Here is a 23309-nt window from a genome sequence, read left to right on the forward strand (position 1 = left end):
GGCTCACAACTGTTACTTTACAAACATATATACATTTTTTTTTTTACATTTTCTTAAATGTGGTGCATTTTTCCAGTAGTGTATACTAGTGATCAATTTTCCATGGTAATTAAAATTATTGCTGTTTTGTTTGCTAAAATAACCTCACTTCATTAGAAATTGTTGTTGTATTCATCAGCTGAAGGTGCTTGTGGAGGAACTCTACGTGGGACAAGCGGAACTATTTCAAGCCCTCATTTCCCTTCGGAATATGAAAATAATGCTGACTGTACGTGGACAATTCTGGCTGAACCAGGAGATACTATTGCTCTGGTCTTTACAGATTTCCAGTTAGAGGAAGGATATGATTTCTTAGAGATCAGTGGAACTGAAGCACCATCAATCTGGTAAGTCCCGAGATGGGACAATCATCCCATTTTCTATGTTCTTGTTTGATGGTGAGTATTTCTTTAGGACAATTGATTATTGTGTTTTGTTTGTATTGTTGTTGAGCATTTTGTTGTAAATCTCTCTTCAGGCTTCTAGATCATCCACAAATGAAAGCATTATGATTTGGGCTTTATCTGTCTACCCATCCTTCAATCCCACTTTCCTCACTCCAAAAAGGAATTGCATTGGTAGAATAAATACTCTTTGGGTTTCATACACAGGATTGTTTGTTTGAACTTTGACAATCAGAATATTTCCAACTATTACACCAAAACTAGTTTTTCACACTTTGATACCCAAATAACAAAAATACAGTGGAAGAAATCCTGGACCCATTTAAGTCAATGGGAGTTTTGCTATTAACTTAAAAGGGACCAGAGTCTCACCCATTGATTTTAAGTGATATTGGAGTGATTCTGATTCACTTGCACCATAATAAATCAGACATACTTCCTTTCAGGTGAACTGTGGTGAGAGATTAGAATCAGGTCCTTATTTTGTTCAGTAGCAAACAAATTTGGTTAATTGCCTATGTCAGTGGGACAACTATGTATTATTTCACATCTATTGTGTCTTTGGCTCTTTACACAACAAACATAATATGAAGGAACTGCATTTAGTGGGGTCCAAATAACAGCGTTTAGTAACTAAATGCAGTTTTGACTTCTCCCTTTCCTCTGTTCTACTCAGAGTCTGCCTGGCTCCTCAGAACTGCTCTACTTTGTCTTATAATAACTAATGAGCACCATTATTAATACTGCAAAAAGAGTATTTTTTTTCTAGCAAGTGAAAGACAGTTCTTATTTTGTTTATATACCAATTTGGAATTTATGGCAATTAATACATTGCAGAACATTGCACGGCTGTTCCATTAGCATTTCTCTGAAGTCTAAATGCCCAGGGTCAAACTTTGTCTATCTGTGATGGTTAATATGTGTGTGTGTTTCTTGTTCTTGAGTATAACCAAGAGAAAACATAAGTAAAAGTTTTTTGACTAAAAGTATTGCAGACTGCAGAAAGTATACTATGCAAATACAATCTTTAGCATGTTTAAAGGAGTTACTCTCTCTCTCATGCTTGCACTTCTAAACAGAAAACGTACTTTAGTTCTTGACTAATCGAAATACAGCCTTTAAGGACCAGGAGTTCAAAACCAGAAGATGAAGGTTTACCTGCAATTCTGGGGATGCACATGAAAACTAGTTAATTTTATGTCCAACTGGCTAATAGGATATATACTGAGCTATTTGCACTTTCATTCTCCCAAACTTTAGGGCTGTTGTAGTGAATGCACACACAAATATCACATTTTCCCATGTGCAGATGGTCTGGCATCTTTTGAAAATTTAGCCATAAAAGTCCGACCCCCCATAAAATGCTGTTTTTCATAGATGAACCCATGAGATCTCCTTGTGAGCAAGAGGCTGAACAGAGAGTATTAGAAATCTAGCCAGCACCAATTTTATTATTGGTAAGAGGAATCTCTCAACTGAACTGGTTTTCCTGATTTGCTTGATTCAGACCTATTTATTACGCTAAAATATCTGATAAGTAAACAAGAGAGTTCTAGTATGCCATCGTAGAGCCTTCAATTTCCACCTGCAGGGTGAATGCTAATTCATAACACTGACTTCTTGTTTAAAAAAGAAAGAAAGAAATTACACTCCCTTCCTGCAGAATAGATGCCAGAAATGTGACTCATACTTGCACTCTCTCTAAACCACCCATACAAACACAAAACAGAATTAACTTGAAGAATATTCTCTCTGCTCACCACTATATGAAAAAAGTTGCTTTGTGAGAAATTGAATTAAGAACTTAATAGGATTCTCTATCATTCTCAGCTAATTTGGAATGAAGTTACATACCCAGTCATGTTTAAGCAAGGACTGCTACGATAGCTACAATAGAAATATGCTAAATGTAGTGTATGATGTAATCTGCTAAAATGAGCAGTATGTTAAATGCGATGTTGTTCGGTATTTAAACCTAATGGACTATACATGTATCAGTCAAAAATGTAATTTTTTCCCCCAGTTGCTCCCGATTTGTTGAAATTTGGCTCTATTATAGAATTACTATTTTTATTACATTTTGTGTGGCCCAGTGATGATGATTGTTCTTTCAATTAAATGAATGTTTATTAGTGGGACTGGGCAAAAATTTTCCTAGGGCAGTGCTCAGGGAGACAGAGGATATGTCATTACTAAAGGTAAAATGGAAGAGGGGAAGGGGAAAAAAATCAGACTAATGATCCTGTAGTTTGTCACTGTTATTTATATAGCAGAACAGCTGTGCATGAGACCTTGCAAACACTAAGGCTATGTCTGCACTTGGAGTGAGTAGTGTGATTCCCAACTTGTGTAGACATACTTGTGTTAGTTCTTGTCAGACTCATGTGCCAAAAATAGTAGTGTAGCCGAGGTAGCTCGGGCTGCAGCTAGTGGCAGCACACCAAGCACATGCCCCCAGGGTTCAGGCAGGTTTCTACACTGCATTATTTTTGATAATACATTTCCCTGAAAATGTTGTAAATAATAGAAATGTTCATTTGACTAAAATAGCAGATCATTCTTGAAAATGGTATTATTCTTGGGTTGTAGAGGTAATGCAACGTATGTAGCACGTGTAGGAGACATTTTCATCTCTCATTAAATTGATTAGACTTTGGACCACACAGAAGTGTAACTTACTGAGTAGTTCCATTTACTATAATATAAAACTGTTATTTTAAAATGCTTCTGTGTAGTGTGATGGAAAAGTATAAATTACAGCAGTTTATTGGTTGTTGCCATAACTGATATACTTAATGGGTTTTTCCCCCTAATTTTGTATTTTCTTAGTTCACATATATCTGCATTTTAAATTCTCAGGTTTCTTTGTTTTTGTTTTTATTTTCTATTTATGTTTCTTGTCAAGAAATAGTTCTTTATACAAGAGAAAATGTTGTTTAACGTATTTCAGTCCAGCATAACTTTATATGCAAACTGTGTAAACAGCATGTTCTCTCTTTTTTCTGGATAAAGAATTCTACAAGAAAGCTTAAAATGATCTGAAGTAGTCCTTAAACATTATTTATAAAGATAGATGTTGAGTGTGTTACTGGAAAGAGGATACATTTTCTTTGGAGAGTCATCAGTAAATTAGAACTAATATACAAACTTCATTTTTCCTTGAGTCTCTCAAAATGTATGTATTCCACTATTTTCCGTACATCTTGATATTATTTAGAGCTTTGTCCTAAGAAGCAAATGCCAAACTTCTTTCTATTTTCTCCTAAAGTTAAAGCAATTTCATGGAGGACTGACTTAGAGAATAGAATAATTTTGTCCAATCTAATGCTTTTTCACCAAGTAATACAATATTTCATTGCTTAGGTTCTTTTGTAGTGGTACATGCAGTACTAGTATGAAAAGAACCTTAAATGCTCAGTGACTAGGAACCTTAACATTTTCAAACTTTTAACTGACCCATTCTAAAAACATTCTGAATTCAAACAATTTAATGTATTTTTAAAAGCTCAAGTATCTCTAAAGTTTTCTTAACTTGAAAAATAATGGAGGAATTTATGTAGCAGTTTGCAGATGGATTGGCCATTTCAGTGGGTTGAAAACAACAATTTGCCATGTTTTCTTTTTCAAAAAAGAATGTATTTCAAAATAGATTATAGAATCTACAGTACGGCTTTTAGCATCCAAAAGGTCCAGGTGAGATTGTCACACTTTTCATTTGATGTCCATTCATGTAAAATCACTCTCTAAAAATATCATTTAGATGTTGCTTCCGGATGAATGCCATTTATAACAAGAGAGTAAGAAGTAATTGCAAGTCAGGGCCATTCATAAACACTTATGCCCATGCTTAACTTTAAGCAAATGGGTAGTCCTATTTAAGTCAAGAGGACTATCCACAGGCTTAAAGTTTAGCATGGGCAGAATCTGAGCCATAGACAGTTAATTTGTTCTTGTACCTAATGAAAGGAAAACATTTTTAGTATTAATACATGAAAATAATAATTAAAGATTTTGTATCAAATTTGAATAATTTACTTTATTTGCTTTTGCATGTTGGGTGGTTGAAATTTTAAAAAATTAAATTTGATCTGGAGCAAGGGTTCCACTTCCCGCAGCTCCCATTGGCTGGGAACTGCAAGTGGCCGTGCCTGCAGATGCTCAAGTAAACAAAGTGTCTTGCGGCCCGCCTGAGGCTTACCCTGAATAAGCTGCGAACCAAGTTTGGTAGCCCCTGATCTGAAGGGATGTTCTCTAGATTATTCTTTTTATTTTCAGATCAGGCATAGGTAGTAATTCACAAGGCTGGAGGTTGGGTCAAAACCATGTATGCTAATGTAAACCTTTGAATCCGTCCTAATTTTTGCAAGTTTTAAATGTTTAAATTGACACAAGGTTCTTCCTGATAGAGTATTAAAGTATTCATATTAGACTACAACAAAGGTGATTATCATAATAGGTCTAACCTTGCAATTATGTATCTTGAACTTGAAATCTTCAAACTGGACCTATTCATTCTAAACTTGAAATTGTGTATGTGGCTTTTTTGCATTACAAGAAGAACATTATTTGATTGTGCAGTGTTTTTGAATCCTTCTCTGATTTACTTGCTACACAAATAAAGGAGAGTGAAAGACACTTTTTGGATTTAAATCCTTTTCTTCTTGTTGCAGCTTAGAAAAACCTAGAATATTATTTCAGTTTCTTAAGGAAGTTGCAATGGTTACCAGTTAAAAGGCTATAAAAACTATATGCAGATTTCTCAAGATAACATGGAAGAACAACAAAAAACTACTGTTACTTTTGACATTTGATCTTATGTAATCACCAGGGGACATGAAAATCTTGGTATTAAGTAAAAATATCTAAAGCTTTGGGTGATGCTGCTTAGAGGCATTTGAATGGTGCTTTCAGCCTCTGTGTTCATAATTTTTTTTTAAAGGTTGTGTCACAATCCTGTTCTATATTACTTAGATAAACTTTTTGTAGAGTTTCTTAACAAACAACCTTCAAGTAGATCATATTCAAATGTGTACACATTTGTTGTACTATTTTATGGAAACCCATCTTAACCTTACGGCACTTGCTCCGAACATTTTGTATAAAAGTAATGTGCCAAATTTTCAGCTGGTGAAAATCAGGGTAGTTTTACTGGAGCCTATGGAGCTATACCAATTTATTCCTGCAGATGATCCAGACCAGTGTTAGGTAGGTACCTAATTGATGTAAATGGCACCATCTACTGGCATACAAGACTGTACCTCTGAACATTGCAGAACTCTCTTTTATTTTCTTTTTCCTCAACCACTAGGAGAAGAGACAGACTTGTTCCTTTTAGGCTAAAAGGAAAATTACCCTTCCACTACCTTCCATGTGTAAAGTGCCTAGAATATTTCAGCTGCTGCATAAATATTAACCCAGGCATGTAGTTTCTTATGTCTGAGATTCAGCATTAACACCACTTAGCCCTTGTACCTTTTTTTTTACATTTACAAATATGAATGCACATAGAAAATTATAAATGCGCAAAGGGAAACTTAAAATAAGTTACAAAGGTAGAAATACTTGAAAAATGAGTGTGTGTGTGTGTGTGAGAGAGAGAAAGAGAGAGAGAGAAGCACTATAAATGTGAAGAGAGGGTGGACTGGGTAAAAATGGATGTTGGTTTACAAAATCTTTATCCTGAAATAGTTTATAAATCATTTACATGAAAAGGATTAGAGATTGCAATGAGTTATGTTGACTAAAATATAGGATTGTTGCATAAATAGACAATCAAATTCCATCTTCCTTTCCTTCTTACAAACTATTTTTCTCCCTCCCCATGTATAGAATCATAGAATCTCAGGGTTGGAAGGGAACTCGGGAGGTCATCTAGTCCAACCCCCTGCTCAAAGCAGGACCAAACCCAACTAAATCATCCCAGCCAGGGCTTTGTCAAGCCTGACCTTAAAAACCTCTAAGGAAGGAGATTCCACCACCTCCCTAGGTAACCCATTCCAGTTCTTCACCACCCTACTAGTGAAAAAGTTTTTCCTAATGTCCAACCTAAACCTCCCCCTCTGCAACTTGAGACCATTACTCCTTGTTCTGTCATCTTCTACCACTGAGAACAGTCTAGATCCATCCTCTCTGGAACCCCCTTTCAGGTAGTTGAAAGCAGCTATCAAATCCCCCCTCATTCTTCTCTTCTGCAGGCTAAACAATCTCAGTTCCCTCAGCCTCTCCTCATAAGTCATGTGCTCCAGCCCCCTAATCATTTTTTTTGCCCTCCGCTGGACTCTCTCCAATTTATCCACATCCTTCTTGTAGTGTGGGGCCCAAAACTGGACACAGTACTCCAAATGAGGCCTCACCAGTGCTGAATAGAGGGGAATGATCACATTCCTCGATCTGCTGGAAATGCCCCTACTTATACAACCCAAAATGTCATTAGCCTTCTTTGCAACAAGGGCACGCTGTTGACTCATATTCAGCTTTTCGTCCACCGTAACCCCTAGGTCCTTTTCTGCAGAACTGCTACCCAGCCATTCGGTCCCTAGTCTGTAGCAGTGCATGGGATTCTTCCGTCCTAAGTGCAGGACTCTGCACTTGTCCTTGTTGAACCTCATCATATTTCTTTTGGCCTAATCCTCTAATTTGTCTAGGTCCCTCTGTATCCTATCCCTACCCTCCAGCGTATCAACCACTCCTCCCAGTTTAGTGTCATCTGCAAACTTGCTAAGGGTGCAGGCCACACCATCCTCCAGATCGTTAATGAAGAAATTGAACAAAACTGGCCCCAGCACCGACCCTTGGGGCACTCCTCTTGATACCGGCTGCCAACTAGACATGGAACCATTGATCACTACCTGTTGAGCCCAACCATCTAGCCAGTTTTCTATCCACCTTACCGTCCATTCATCCAGCTCATACTTCTTTAACTTGCTGGCAAGAATACTGTGGGAGACTGTATCAAAAGCTTTGCTAAAGTCCAGAAATAGCACATCCACTGCTTTCCCCTCATCCACAGAGCCGGTTATCTCATCATAGAAGGCAATTAGGTTAGTCAGGCATGACTTGCCCTTGGTGAATCCATGCTGACTGTTCCTGATCACTTTCCCCTCCTTTAAGTGGTTCAGAATTGATTCCTTGAGGACCTGTTCCATGATTTTTCCAGGGACTGAGGTGAGACTGACTAGCCTGTAGTTCCCTGGATCTTCCTTCTTCCCTTTTTTAAAGATGGGCACTACATTAGCTTTTTTCCAGTCATCACCATGATCACCATGGTGATCCCCCGATCACCATGATTTTTCAAAGATAATGGCCAATGGTTCTGCAATCTCATCGGCCAACTCCTATAGCACCCTCGGATGCAGTGCATCTGGCCCCATGGACTTGTGCTCGTCCAGCTTTTCTAAATAGTCCCGAAGTACTTCTTTCTCCACAGAGAGCTGGTCACCTCCTCCCCATACCGTGCTGCAGAGTGCAGCTGTCTGGGAGCTGACCTTGTCTGTGAAGACAGAGGCAAAAAAAGCATTGAGTACACTAGCTTTCTCCACATCCTCTGTCACTAGGTTCCCTCCCTCATTCAGCAAGGGCCCATACTTTCCTTGACTTTCTTCTTGTTACTAACATACCTGAAGAAACCCTTCTTGTTACTCCTAACATCTCCGGCTAGCTGCAAGTCCAAGTGTGATTTGGCCTTCCTAATTTCACTCCTGCGTGCCTGAGCAATACTTTTATACTCCTCCCTGGTTATTTGTCCAATCTTCCACTTCTTGTAAGCTGTTTTTTTGTGTTTAAGACGAGCAAGGATTTCACTGTTAAGCCAAGCTGGTCGCCTGCCATATTTACTTTTCTTCCTACACATTGGGATGGTTTGTTCCTGCAACCTCAATAAGGATTCTTTAAAATACAGCCAGCTTTCCTCGACTCCTTTCTCCGTCATGTTATTCTCCCAGGTGACCTTGCCCATCAGTTCCCTGAGGGAGTTGAAGTCTGCTTTTCTGAAGTCTAGGGTCTCCGTTCTACTGCTCTCCTTTCTTCCTTGTGTCAGGATCCTGAACTCGACCATCTCATGGTCACTGCCTCCCAGGTACCCATCCAGTATTGCTTCCTCTACTATTTCTTCCCTGTTTGTGAGCAAAAGGTCAAGAAGAGCTTTTCCCCTAGTTGGTTCCTCCAGCACTTGCACCAGGAAATTGTCCCCTACACTTTCCAGAAACTTCCTGGATTGTCTGTGCACTGCAGTATTGCTCTCCCAGCAGATATCGGGGTGATTAAAGTCACCCATGAGAACCAGGGCCTGTGATCTAGCAACTTCTGTTAGTTGCTGGAAGAAAGCCTCGTCCACCTCATCCCCCTGGTCTGGTGGTCTGTAGCAGACTCTCACCACGACATTACCCTTCTTGTTCATACTTCTAAATTTAATCCAGAGACTCTCAGGTTTTTCTGCAGTTTCATACCGGAGCTCTGAGCAGTCATACTGCTCTCTTACATACAACGCAACTCCCCCACCTTTTCTGCCCTGCCTATCCTTCCTGAACAGTTTATATCCATCCATGACAGTACTCCAATCATGTGAGTTATCCCACCAAGTCTCTGTTATTCCAATTACATCATAATTCCTTGACTGTGCCAGGACTTCTAGTTCTCCCTGCTTGTTCCCCAGGCTTCTTGCATTTGTGTATAGGCATGTAAGATAACTCACTGATCGTCCTGGTGTCCCAGTATGGGGCTGGAGCCCTCCCCTCTTGCACTCACCTACTTGTGCATATATTGAATCCAGCTACAGCAAATGTGATCCTTAAGGTCCTTATTCTGCTACAGTGTGAATAAGGATGGCAGAATTAGCCCCTAGCCAAACAAGAAAGCTTTCTACTTGGTCTTCATGTTTTCAAGCTTCCTATGCAGCTAGAATACAGACACACTCTTCCTTACAGTGTTTCCCCAGCCTGGGTTTTCCTCTATCTCAGTCTCCCTCCCACCTTTGTCAGTTCCAGTCTATTGTGTCTGCCAGTCTCTGGAATCTGTCCAAGTCTTTTATTATTATTATTATTATTTTAGCTTACAGTTGTTGATTAAACTTAAAATATTGCTAAGGATTTTAAACTAGGTTAAATTCTCTGAATATATTGCCTCTGGAGATCCATATTCTTTCATCTGTTATGCCACATAGCTCTCAACAGGCCAAGAGGAAAGAATTTAGGGGCCCTGTGCATTATGGAAATCCCTCCCCCACCCCCACCTTGAAAGCTCCCCTGCATATATATATACCCAACCCTATACATAGATCGTAAAATACCTCTTTCACTCCACACCCAGACAGAGACCCCCCAAATGCCCCTGCCACTCCACATATACCCCAATAACCCTTCCCCAGGCACCACTTATCCTGACAGCCAAACACGCTTGCAAGCAGCCCTGACCTACATACCACTCACTGCAGTACCAATCATGACAGAGGGATAGCAGGGCCAAATTTAAGTGAGAGCCATTGTCATCTGGTTCTGGGGCTGCTGCATTATTGAGGTTTTTTTTCTTTTTTTTTCTAGTGGTCGGGGGTCACCCAGAGATGGGTGCCTTGTGAAAGTACACTGAGTACACATTGGTTAATCCAGGCTTGGATCTCAGAACTGTTACAGACAGTTAGCCACAGGACTGATTATGGGCTCAAAGATTAGGGAAAGGTGCTAGTAATACATATTATTGGACCGTCTGGGAAAAACATAAGATGTCCAGTGTCTTCAGTGCACAACCAGTTGCAAATGGACACTAAATCTTCTTCAGTTGTTGTCAAGGTTCCTTCCCCACTCTGAACTTTAGGGTGCAGATGTACACTTCTAAGCTTAATTACCAGCTTAGATCTGGTATCGCTGCCACCATCCCCCAAGTACTACCTTTTTTTTCTTGGGTAGTCTTGAGAGACTTCACCAATTTCCTGGTGAACACAGATCCAAACCCCTTGGATCTTAAAACAAGGAGAAATTAACCATTCCCCCTCCTTTTTCCCACCAACTCCTGGTGGATCCAGATCCAACCCCCTTGGATCTAAAAACAAGGAAAAATCAATCAGGTATTAAGAAAAAGGCTTTTAATTAAAGAAAAGAAAGGTAAAAGAAAACCCTCTGGGAGAGATTAGCATACCAGCTACTCTCACAGACAACAGATTCAAAACACAGAGGATGTTCCCCTGGGCACAAATTTAGTTACACAAAAAATACCCAAATACCCAATCTTGATAATTCCCTTAATGATACCAAGACAAGTTACAAAGAAAATAAACATAAACCTATTTATTCCTTTTTAAAACTTACTACTCTGATAAGAGGCTGGTTCCTTGATCTTTTTTACTCTGGCTGAAACTGAAACTCTAAACAAAGGAAAACTTCCCTCCTTCATTTTGAACCATCTTGTTCCCCCATTGGTTCCTCTGGTCAGGTATCAGCTAGGCTAGGTGAACTTTTTAACCCTTTACAGGTAAAAGAGCCATTAACCCTTAACTATCTGTTTATGACAGTTGTTTTATTAAAGAATCATAGAACTTAAGATCAGAAGGGACCATTATGATCATCTAGTCTGACCTCCCGCAAGATGCAGGCCACAAAAGCTGACCCACCCACTCCTGAAATAATTCTCTCCCTTGACTCAGCTGTTGAAGTCCCCAAATCCTGATTTAAAGACTTCAAGTAGCAGATAATCCTCCAGCAAGCGACTCCTGCCCCATGCTGCGGAGGAAGGCGAAAAACCTCCAGGGCCACTGCCAATCTACCCTGGAGGAAAATTCCTTCCCGAATATTACTTTATTCAAAGAGTGCTTCACTCTGTCAGAAGGTAGCCTTATTTCTGACAGTAGCAGGTTCTGATACACTTGATGTGTTTAACAGTTTTCAGGTAATTCAGGCAGAGTAAGGTATCCATGAAACTGTTTTACATCAATTTGACAAAGTACTGCACTCCGGGTAAAAATGAAACATGTGAGAGAGAGGTTTTTAAGCAGAGTGGACAAAAAGAAGGGAAAACCATAGAAGAGTTTGTGACTGATCTAAAGCTGAAGGAGGGGTGGGGTGGAGATTGGCAAATAACTGAGACCCTGATAGGAGACCAGGCTGACTGGGATCTAGAACAAAAACATTCAGAGAGTTTACTGGAAGACACAGAATTAATCCCTGACAAAGTAATTAGAATTTTTCTAGCTGGAAGTCACCCAGTCCAGAATAAAGTTTATGGAAGGTAGACAATGCTCTGATTGAGAATCCAAGAAAAGAGACCTGTGACAGAAAGGAATACAGAGCTCAGATTGAGAGTCCAGCAAAAGCAGCACATGGAGCAGAAGACTTTATGGCAAGCAACACAAACCAAGACAAGGCCTGGAATATGGGAAAAGATTCTAAAAATGATTACATCACTTTGCGAGAGTTTGCAAGCACCAGTGAAGTGTGCACAGCCTGGACAAAGAGGACAGCACCCCAGCACAGATGAATGCTTCACTGGAGAAATGGACAATGTTACAGACCAATATTATTAGACTAACAATGCGAAAGCAAATGCAACATTTCTTTCTTCCAAGTTGAACACTGGTGCACAATCTAATGTGCTGCCAGAACCAGTATTTCTAACACTAAAAGAAAAGCCGTAGGTACTGGAGGGTAAACAGGTAAAACTAAGGGCTTGCAGGGGAAAGCTTATCTCCATACACTAAAGCTGTATGTGAACTAAAGGTCTGAATAAATAACATACTGTAAAAGATACAGTTTGTAGTAGTACATGACAAAGATACAATATGTAATAGTATTAGGGAAAAGGGAACCTATTATTGGGTTAGACGTGTGTCAAGCCCTTGTTCACATCAAGATGGTGCACTCTTTGGAGGATCAGGGAACCAAAACAATTGAGGAAGTCTTCCAGAGGATAAGAAGTCCTCAACAGAGTACAGAATAAGCTGAAAGAGCCCAACTACCCCAAAATTCATGGCCCTAGGAAAGCTCCCCTCACCGTAAGGCAGAGGCTAAAGAGGAGCTGGATACATTCATTCTTCTGGGAATCATAGACCAAGTAGAAGAACCAACAGAGTGGTATTTGTTGGTTATTGTAGAGGAAAAAAAAGTAGCCTTTCACTTATGTATAGACCAGAAGAATTAAATAAATATGTGAAAAGGGAACATTTTACAATACATACAAGGGGAAAAGTTTTTGGAGAGATTGCTGATGCCAATTTTTTTTTTTGGATGCTTGATATGTGTCCTAGTAGCTGTGGTGCTGAAAAATTTAAGAGATGGGCCAGAGATATCTTTATACTGGCATCAAATGAACAGCAACACTGAGGAAGCTGTTAAGGCTTGGGGCATATGCCAAAAATACAGGCCAACTAAAGTGAAAGAGCCCATGGTGGTGGCACGGGATAAAATGTCCCTCTGGAACAAAGTAGGCATAGAATTGTTTATATTGGCTGCAAAAAACTATGTACTTGTCCTAGTTTATTATTCTTACTTCCCTCAGACAGCCTTGCTAAAAGAGACTACAGCTAAACAGATGATTGTGCATATCAAATATATATTTTTTTCCTAGACATAGTAATCCTATCACAGTAACACCTGACACTGGGCCATTGTTTAGCAGGCATCATTTTAAGGAGTTTGTAGTGAAGTACAGGTTTAGATATGTAACTGCTAGTCCCCATTATTATCCCTAATCCAATGTGTTGGTGGAAAATAATGTCAAATAATAAAGTGCCTACTGAAAAAGGATGAAGAGTCAGACTCTGATCCATATTTAGCACAGTTAAATTACAGAAAGATAGATGTGAAACATGGGTTATCAGCTGCAGCCATTCTGAAAACAAGACTGCCTGAACTGTTAAAAACTGATGTCAGAGGCACTGGAGACTTACCGATGTGTAAAGAGAGATATAAGGCAGAAAAAAAAAGTATGATTTGGATTATGACCATTTCACAAAAATGACACTGTTCATCTCTATGGTGAGACACAATGGGCTCAAAAAGCAATGGTGCCACAAGATGAGTTCCCACAGTCTTATGATGTTGTCACCCACATAGATACATACTACAGAGGAACGGATGACACTTTCTCACAATCCCAGGAGCGATGGAGACAAGCGGCACTGAGTCTGTTATTTTTCCTGAGAGGGTCTCAAACAGGATACCCCTCAGCAGGTGGAGACAATTGATTCCCCAGACATGAAGCAGCTGGAACAAGTGGGTTTGCCAGCAATAATACTGATGTCCCAGGGGATTAATTTCAGTCCAAACAACAGCACCTCAAAGACTAATTGAACATTGTTAGTAAGTTTAGTTATTAGGTTGGTTATAAGTATTTATAATTCAGTGTTATATTAATGTTGATTTTTTAAAGGTATGTTCTTTGGGGAGTGGGGATGAGATTGTGCTTTTAAGGGCTAAACTTCCCAGACAGAGTGTCTAGGCGAGATGCTGTGAAGGTCTAGTTGTTAAGCAGATCCATTTGGAATAAATGCTCACTGAATAAAGTACCTTAAGCACTGAGTGATCACTAAACACCATAGCCACAAGGATGGCGCCTGGCCTCTCTACTTAGCTATTTGTTTCCTACCGCCTGCCACAAGCCCTTTAGTTTGCACCGAATGAGTCAGAGAAACGGATGTAGAGTTAAGTAGTTGACTCATTAATAATTAGGTAATAGAGACTTACAGTTGAACATGATACATTTCCTGGAGATACTTAGTATTTAAAAGCTTTTAGATTCCAGACCAATGAGATTATATGTCCAGATTTAAGAGCTACAAATAATTATATTTTGATCCATACTATTTGAAAATTAGTTCCTGCTATACTTTCCAAGATATTAATTGAATATTTGGGATCCACCCTTTAAGAGAAGGTAAAATCCCAATCACATGAGAATATTCCTGATACTATCAGCTCATTTTCTAGAAGTTAGTGATGTCATCAAATCTTCAGGTGCAAAAACTCACGCATCATTTTAAACTCAAGCCTTGGCAGCTCAAGAAATATAGTTTTGATTTTGAAACATTTTATTTTTAGACTTCACTTATTAAAGATGGCCCACAACAAAAACTGTGACTCCAATCTCATTACAATTTTCAACAGGGGATCACAATTTGAATTTAGCCAATTAGTTTTCCTGTTCCAATTTGGATGCAGCTGAAAAACTGTGAGAATAGCCAAAAACAAGAAAATGAAAAGTTAATCCTCCCAACAGCACATACCCTGTGTTCTTCCTTCCACAGACACCCATTTTATGATTACTACCACAGACCCCAAATTTTAACTCTGCCAGTTGAGCTGTGCTTCTGCACACACACCTTCCCCAAATAACTCCTTCTTAACACCATTAGTTGTGGATGTTTGGTATAGCTATGTGTTGTGTAGGGACCAGGGGTAGGGTAGGGTAGTTTGGTAAAGGGGGTCATAGAAGGCTAGTATCCTTGGGCAGAGAGAAAATAGAGTTAAGGTCAGGTTAATAAGCACGTTTAGTCTGCATCTATATCAGTTGCTGCTTTGGGATATTCACATTACCAAATTTGAAATAATTGTCTCACCACTGCTGTTCCAGTGGGTCTTGCAGAGTCCTGCCATGGAAATGTTGTTGGTTCAATTCATGTGAGAAGAGGGTAGCAACAGCAATGGTTTTCAGGGTGGCTATGTTCCAAACAGCAAATCTGCATTGTGTATGTAGATCCAAAACCCAGGAGTCCATCATTCAATGATGGGGGCCTGTTCCAGGTTCCAGTTCATGTAGTTCATAGCAGCAAATGCCTGTGCCACATCCATACCAAGAGCAGATGATTCGAGTGTGCTGACTATCCAGGCCTGCGCAAACCTCGGAGGACTAAGATTAGTAGGAGAGCTGGAAGCCATGATTGGGGAAATCATGTTCCATGAAATACATACCGTAACAGGGGCACCACAAAAAGTATATCCTCTGCCACCTCCCAGGTGGAGCGGGCTCTCTAAAAATGGGTGATCTGAAATGTGCACTCTACATTCCAGCAGCAGGAGCAATAATGAAGGATTAGTGAATGAATATTTTAAATAGGCAGAAGATTTTAGCATTAAAGTACTTTGGAAATGACTTTCCCTTTCAGTATTTCATCCCCAAATAATATATTTACTGGTAGCTTTGTGTGCAAAAATGTAAGGAGAGATTATAAAGATTCTGGCACTAAAGTAAGTATGATGGCAGATGGACTTAATGATAGTAATGGTGGCAATAGGCTAGTGCAATATATTGCCCCTCAAAGCTCAAAAAAAGAAGTTTGTGCCTAGACTAGGCATCTATTCACATCACATGTGTTCTGACTATGGGGTGAGGTCTACAGAAGCAGTAAATTGATGCTTAATTCACAGAACATTAATGCTTCTTTTGCACCTGCTAATTTACCACCGACTGTGCCAAAAAAGTATAAAGGCTTAATTCATATCCATCATACTACATCACAAACTGAAAAGAATAAAGGAGTGAGTGGACATGCTTAGGGAGCACCATGACCTATAGTATAATTTCCCACTGCATTTCAAAGAGCATAAAAGAAACTGGATTTTTTAAAACAAAGCATGCAAACAAAAGTTTTAGTATGTAATTGCTAGATTCCCACCCTTTTTTCCTAGGAAAATCAGAAAAAATTACCCAAACCAACACTAAAGACAGCTCTTCAGAGTAGGAACCATCTTTTTATGTATTTGTACAGTGCCCGGCACAATGGGGTGCTGATCCATGATTGAGGCTCCTAGGTTCTACAACAATACAAATAGTAATAATTATCATCATCATCATCATTACTTCATGTGGGCAATCTTGCCATTATCTATGTGTTACATTGCCTTGTTACCATAGTGCCTACCAAGTAATAAAAAGGAGTAACAAAAAGCAAAAACAAAAAAATAAATTAACTTGCTCACTCTCCCTTCCCTATCTATGGGGAGGGGAACTTGAATAAGTGGCTAAAGTGTATGTGTGTGGTTGATAACTTATATGTGCATGAAGAGCTACTGAGGGAACACTCTCTCTAAGGCAAGTGAAAAATTCTTAAGACCACCATTGTAGGTGTAATGTATAAATGTGAAAAAAAACTAAAAGATTGTTCAGATAGAGCTTTAGCCAAGTTCTGGGTCAGTTTCTGATGTCTGATTCAGGAATAATGACAGGCTGATCAATTAGACATGGTAGGTCAAACATATTGCCATGAATATTTATTTCAATGGAAGCTGAGGTCACTCAGCATCTCACAGTATTCGAGTTCTTCTACATACAGCTGATAACTTTTGTGACATATTACAATAATGATTGCAATTCTAGCCACAAACATTCCTCTCAATGAAATGTTTTGGTTTTAGAACTCTTTATGTTTTTCTAATAATATATTGTTTCCAGCTCTCATATATATATGGGACAATGACTGGTTGGGTGTCTTTTAATAGTCTACCACACTGTCACTTTTCAGGAAGGTTTGCACATTGTAAAACATTCCCACAATCACAATGATCCCATAATTTCAAAACAATATATTTTGTAAAACAAAGATATGAAATTTAAAATTTTAAAGTGTGAGCCCTGTTCTTATCTTCATGCTGATGATACCCAAAGAACAGACATATTCAGCTAAAATGTTTATGCTATTCTGTTTTAATATATGTACTCAGCAAGATATATAAATGGATGGAGAAATGGATCAAACAAACAAACAAAAACTCCACTGAAAGCTTTATTGGCTAGCTGCCATTCTTTGAATGGTTCCACTAATAAGAATAGTACTGTAGTTTACATTAGCTCAGAGTAAACTCATTAATGAACTGTTCCCACAGTAATGTTCAATAAACACCTTGGCCCATGGCATTACTGTTTAGTTAGCACACAGGATCTATTGATTACTTCTTTGACTCTGAAAGAATGCTAAATTGAATTTAAATAACACATTCTTTGACAGCTACACTTTTTTTTTAAATGTCTGCACAGTAGGCTGGTGATTTGTCTTAGCATGCTTGGATTTTGCTGTGCAGAGATCTGCACTTGGAAAATAGTGTGCTGCTTCGTTTCTCTGATGTGGTGAAGAAATACAGTTATGATTGTACCAAAATCCCAAGTACCAATGTAGGCCGTGACTGTGAGATATCATTTCTATTATTTCCATCCCCGAGTGAGTAATTGAAAGGAGCTTCACCAGTAAATAAATGGCTTTGAACAAAAAAAAAAAGGAAGAATTTTTACTGGCTAGAGATTTGAATGAAACTTGCAGCATATTCAGAGTGATTACTGGGAATAGTGGTGATGTGGAGCCTAAAATGAATAATAACGCTTAGCACTTATACCCATCAACATCAGAATATCCAATGGATATTGGTTAATTGTTTTAAAAAATCTTTCAGCTGCTCTTTGAGGTAGCTAAGTAGTGGTATCCTACTTCTAATGATGGGGGAAACTGAGGCAGAGTACGCAAGTGACTTTTCCAAGGCCATAGAGCGTCTGTTTTTGCACTAGTACTGTATCTTTGGAGTCCCGGCCTCCCCAAATCCCAATCTTATGATTACAGATAGGACCACATGTGCCTCAAAATATCATATGAAGATTTAAATCATGAAAGAGAAAAGTTTATGGATTTGCACAAGTTCAAATAAGGGATGGGCTTTTCATTCCCCAAATTCAGAGGTGTTCAGCTGTAGGGTTTTGATTTGGGCCTATCTTTACTGGAAACCAGTAACAAAAATTATAACAAGGCTGGGAATAGAAGCTCCAACCTGAATTTGTCCTAACATCTAAATCAAGTCCAAACTTTTCTGATGTTAAAAATATCTGTTATCTTCACGTTCCTTGTTTCCTTTGAACTTAGAGACAGAAGTTCCAAAATCCTGATGATTATGCAGGCTGCCTTGGAAATAGCATGCACATGTTTGTTATTTTACAAATATTTCAAAGGAGGCTTTTTAATATTTACAGTCCATGATAATCTACAGTTTGGGTTCATGTAATTTATTGGTGTCATGGATAAATTTGCAGTACATTTTTAAGTGGAAGGTTAGAGAAGATATATATTCATATATACTGTATATATAGATTTGATGGAATGTCTATATATACATGTATTTGTAACAGCCTGTTAAGTGATTACTAATGTTAGTTCTTACATGTTAGCTACCATTGCATGTTCCATCCTCCAGGCAGATTATCCATTTGCTAACCACTTCTGCTAGCTACTGCTTTCCATTTAGTCTTTGTAATCATGTTAATACTAACCTATATGCAAGGGGAATACTCCAGTGGCCATCTAAGCTGGTTTTCAGGTTGTTTTGTACTGTCAGAGTGGCACAAAGCAGCCTTCACAAATCAGAGAATATTAGTATTTGAACTTCATTCATTTAATAGTGCATGCTCTGAGCAAAAGCCATTGATTGAATTAAAGCCTGGAAGTCAAGTCAATGTTTCTAAATCCAGAAGTCTATAGAAACCCAAAACACTATTTCTGCTTATTTACATCAACCTTTTAAAGCCATTCTTTATGAGAATACTCTAACTTTCAGTGAACGCAAACTTAAAGCACTTGTGTTAAACTCATGTAAGTAGGAGGATAATCAACCTCAGAGTGCTCTCTGAAGGCTGAAATATCAACAGAAAATGACAAAGCTAGTTTTATTTTCAGAAAAAAAGGAGAAAGCAGAAAAAGAAGCATGATTATAAATCTCAGATTCAGAGGATCCAAACTAACTTTCGAAATGTAGGACACATATGTATGTGAGAACTATTTAAAGAATGCTAAAATGACCTTTTGATATTGTCATTTTAAGTGATGTTGTGACAAGAGCTATAATGTAAGCCTGGGAAAATCCTTTGGGATGACTAAAATAAAAATAAAGATTGCACCTGGGAAGAGTTTAATTAAAGTCATCATACGATAAAAATGGAAAATTAGAACAGCAAAAACTAATTAAAACTACTAGACCATTAAGTGAAAATATCCTCGCTATCAACACCCACGCTTAAAGAGACTTTAGATGCCATTCTCAATGCTCTGTGATGGTGAAAAGTGGGGCTTTATTAGTGTGACTTACTCCGGTCATCACCCAGCTGGGAAGATCAGTGTTGAACGCTACTGTGATGACATGCATAGGATTTTTATTCACCGCATTTCTATTCAAACATGATGCGTAGCCTCTCATTGTTATTTGTCTTACACACCATTCATTCATCAGTGGCAGAAGCTCCAGTAGCAACTTCTAGATGAAAATCCCTCAAATTTGTTGTTCTAGTATATGGATTGCTTTTAGGATGTTAACAGCATTCCTTGCTGTTCTAAAATTGCTCCTGAATAAATACTGAGAAGATTAATGTTTATTAATCTTCCCAGGTATTTGAACATTGACAGTAAAGGATATTAAACCTTTCATTGACAGGTCACATTCAGCCACTGTCAGAAGTAGCCAGAAATAATCCCCACTTAACTATAATTCCTACACAGTGAGTTTGGTGGTCTCCATCCAGTTTCTAGTTGTGTCCATATCATATAAACTATCACAACTGAAAAACTGACAATTTGAGAAGAGAGGCTGAGAACTGAATGGGCATGGAAAACTATCCACCCTCTCAATCAGAAACATAGTGCAAGATGGTGAAACTTGAGCTGTGGTATATCTGAAATCCTATTTTGTGGCTAAATCACAGTCTTTCTGATGGTCAATCTATCAACTTTTATAAGTACTAAAACTATACAAAATGGAAACAAATTTTTAAAAATCACAAATATACTCCAAACAGTCCATAGTTTACAAATGAGCATGCATAACTCATATCAGAAGAGGAAGTACTTTCCAGTTCATTAGTAAGGGAGGAGGATATTAGATAATATCTTCTAGCATCTAATCAGTAGGCAGTATGTTTGGATAACTTGCACCCACAAGAGATGGCTGAAGAGGTCTCTTGCCTGATGATGATAATTTTTAATAAATGTTCAAATACCTGGGAAATTCCAGAAGACTGGAGAGGGTGTGAATATTGTGCCACTTTTCAAAAAAGGGCACAAGAAATGACCTGGGTAAGTGTGGACAGGTTCTTGGGATAACAATCCCAGGAAAGGCAGTAAAGAGACCTGTGGCGCCTTATAGACTGACAGACATATTGGAGCGTGAGCTGTCATGGGTGAATACCCACTTCGTTGGGATCCCTCTGATACTTAGCAAAAGAAGAGCCATCCTTTTCAAAATAATTTCTTAAGAATTTCAATGTGCTTCTCAGACTAATGAGAAGAATTATTATATAGATACCAATCTGATTTTCAAAGGGATTATGTGCAGGTTGTGGTCTCCTCCAAAGTTTGAAAATATGTCATGAACTTTTACTTCTCAGAAGTTAGAATAATCACTTTGCTTTGCCCAGAGTACAATATTTGGAACTATGTTCTCTGTTAAAGAGGAAACTATCTTTCTATTATGTATTGAGTTTGCACTTGCTGTTCTAGGCTTTTGCCCTGCTTTAGGGATTTGTGATGTAAAAACACAACTTCCATTGACTTGTGCATGTTAGGTATTTTTATTCCAAAACTGTAGTAGTTTCTAACTGATTGGAGTATATTCAGTTTTGTGAGCCTCTGATGAAGAGCTGATACACACTCTTATCCATAAAAGAAGTCTTGCGCCAATAATATCTGACTGTGTATAAAAAAACCCATGAACCATTAGGCCAGAAGGGGCCATTATGGTCATCTAGTTTGTCTTCCTGTATAACACAAGGCAGAGAACTTCCCTCGATTAATTCTTATTAGAACTAAGGCATATATTTTAGGAAAAAAATCCAATCTTAATTTAAAAATTTCCAGTGATCGAGAATGCAGCACCATCCTTGGTAATTTTGTTTCAATGGTTAATTATACTTACTGTTAACATTTGCAAATTATTTTGAGTCTGAATTTGTCCAGCTGTAACTTCCAGCATCTGGATCATGTTATACCTTTATCTGCTAGATTGAAGACCCCTATATTATCATTATTTTTCTTTCCCATACAGGGATTTATAAACTTGTAATCAAGTCACCCCATAACCTACATTTTGATAAGCTAAATACATTAACCTGCAGTGCCGCACGATAAGACATGTTGTCCAATCTTTAATCATTCTTGTGGCTCTTCCGAGAACCCTATCAAATTTTTCAACATATTTTTGGAATTGTGGGCAACAGAACTGGAGATAGTATTCCAGTAGCAGTCATGCCAGTGGCAAATATAAAGATAAATATAGCCTCTCCTTCTTGAGATTCCCCTGTTTATTCATGAAAGGATTGCATTATTCCTTTTAGGCCATAGTGTTGCACCCCACATTTTTTCAAAGTCACTGCTTCCTAGGGTAGATCCCCAATTGAGTTAATATGTGCTGCATTCTTTGTTCCTAGATGTGACTTTACCCTTCTTTAATTCTGTATTCATCAAGCACCATATCAGCTTTTCTATTACTTTGCTGACAGGTTTATAATTACCTGGGTTATCCAATTTACTCTTTTTAAATATTGGCACAATATTAGCTTTTTTCTACTTCATTCGAACTTACCCAGTGTTCTACGAATGAAAACCAACATGAATGGTCCAGAGCAGTGGTTCCCAAACTTGTTCCGACGCTTGTGCAGGGAAAGCCCCTGGTGGGCCGGGCCAGTTTGTTTACCTGCTGCATCCACAGGTTCAGCTGATCGCTCTCTCTCATCAAAAGAAGTTGGTCCAAAAAGAGATTACCTCACCCACTGTGTCTTTCTGGCCTTAGCATCTATGAATTGTTGTCCTGATAACAGAGACTAACTTTATGCGCCCTTTGGATGCAAAATTCTGTGGTTAAATGCCCACCCTACTGCTATGAGCAAGACCAATACTACTGCTCCACCATTTTGTAATTAGCAACTGGACTGCACTAACAGAAACTGGGATATGATGAAAGTAGCTGGGGTGAGATGGAATGAAGTTCACAGAACCAGGTTCTCTCTCTTTTTACATCTGATTTTTTTCCCCATATCACTTGTATAGGAAGTGGTTGTTTCTTCATGGTAGTGAGTATGGCTATATTTTTTTTGTGGGGGGAGGGGTCAATTTCAAAGTGTTTGCCTGTCAGGCAGGCCTCTAGCTCTAAACAGGATAAACTCTGAAGGAGTATATATTCTTATGTCTATATTCTTATGTCTCAAAGTATGGGCTGGCTCCTCTGCACAAGGCAAAACTAAGAAAGGTGCTCTGCCTACAAATGGGCAGTATGCACCACTCACAACTTTGTGCAGTGTATACTTTCTTGAATCAAATGAGAATTTGCTAGAATTCCATTTTTATTTTATTTCAAATAAATGCATTGTTTCAGTGATGTGATTTGATTTGAAAGTTTAAACATAGCTCATACAGTCAAATAAACAAAATTTCCTCTTTTCTTGTTACATTAAAGTTGATTGCATTTCCTGACTTTGTACATTTAAGCAGAAGTTAAAGTAGTGTTACTTCACAGTAAATATTATGGTTATACTTAGAGATCATCATTAAAAGCTAATATTTTTACACACCTTTTTATGAGCTGTTGCAGCAGTTTCTATCATTAAAATAGGAAACAACTGAAGTATATCAGATAGCACTGTATAATAACTGTGAGAAACGTTGACTGCTTAATGAGAACACATACATAAAAATAAATATATCATTAAGGGAAATATTTCCAAAAGCTCCTATGCAACTGTGGCTTAGGTTCCCAAGACACTTAGGCGGTTTAGAAATATTTACTATAGGTGACTGCAGGAACAGTCATGTAAAGTGTGTATTATAAGTACGTTGTATCTGATTTAACATTGCTATGGGAATGTTTTGACTACAATTTTGGAATTTCCTGTCTTTGGTGAATTACATTTTAAAACTTTTTTTTTGCAGTC

The 23309-nt window shown here is 38.4% G+C and overlaps 1 protein-coding gene across 12 annotated transcripts in view; it reads left to right on the forward strand.

The window, feature by feature from the left end:
• Positions 1-23309, forward strand: part of CSMD1 (CUB and Sushi multiple domains 1) — a 1616238-nt gene that overhangs the window by 581463 nt on the left and 1011466 nt on the right. For all 12 annotated transcript variants that reach the window (XR_005595828.1, XM_039529053.1, XM_039529047.1 and 9 more), the window contains one exon: positions 179-386. Coding sequence is in view for 11 of the 12 variants with exons in the window: in XM_039529053.1 (XP_039384987.1) it covers positions 179-386 (208 nt within the window). In the remaining variant the exon portion in view is untranslated. The remainder of the gene's footprint in view (positions 1-178; positions 387-23309) is intronic.

This window comes from Mauremys reevesii, linkage group 3, assembly GCF_016161935.1.
Source record: "Mauremys reevesii isolate NIE-2019 linkage group 3, ASM1616193v1, whole genome shotgun sequence".
Classification (NCBI taxonomy): Eukaryota; Metazoa; Chordata; order Testudines; family Geoemydidae; genus Mauremys; species Mauremys reevesii.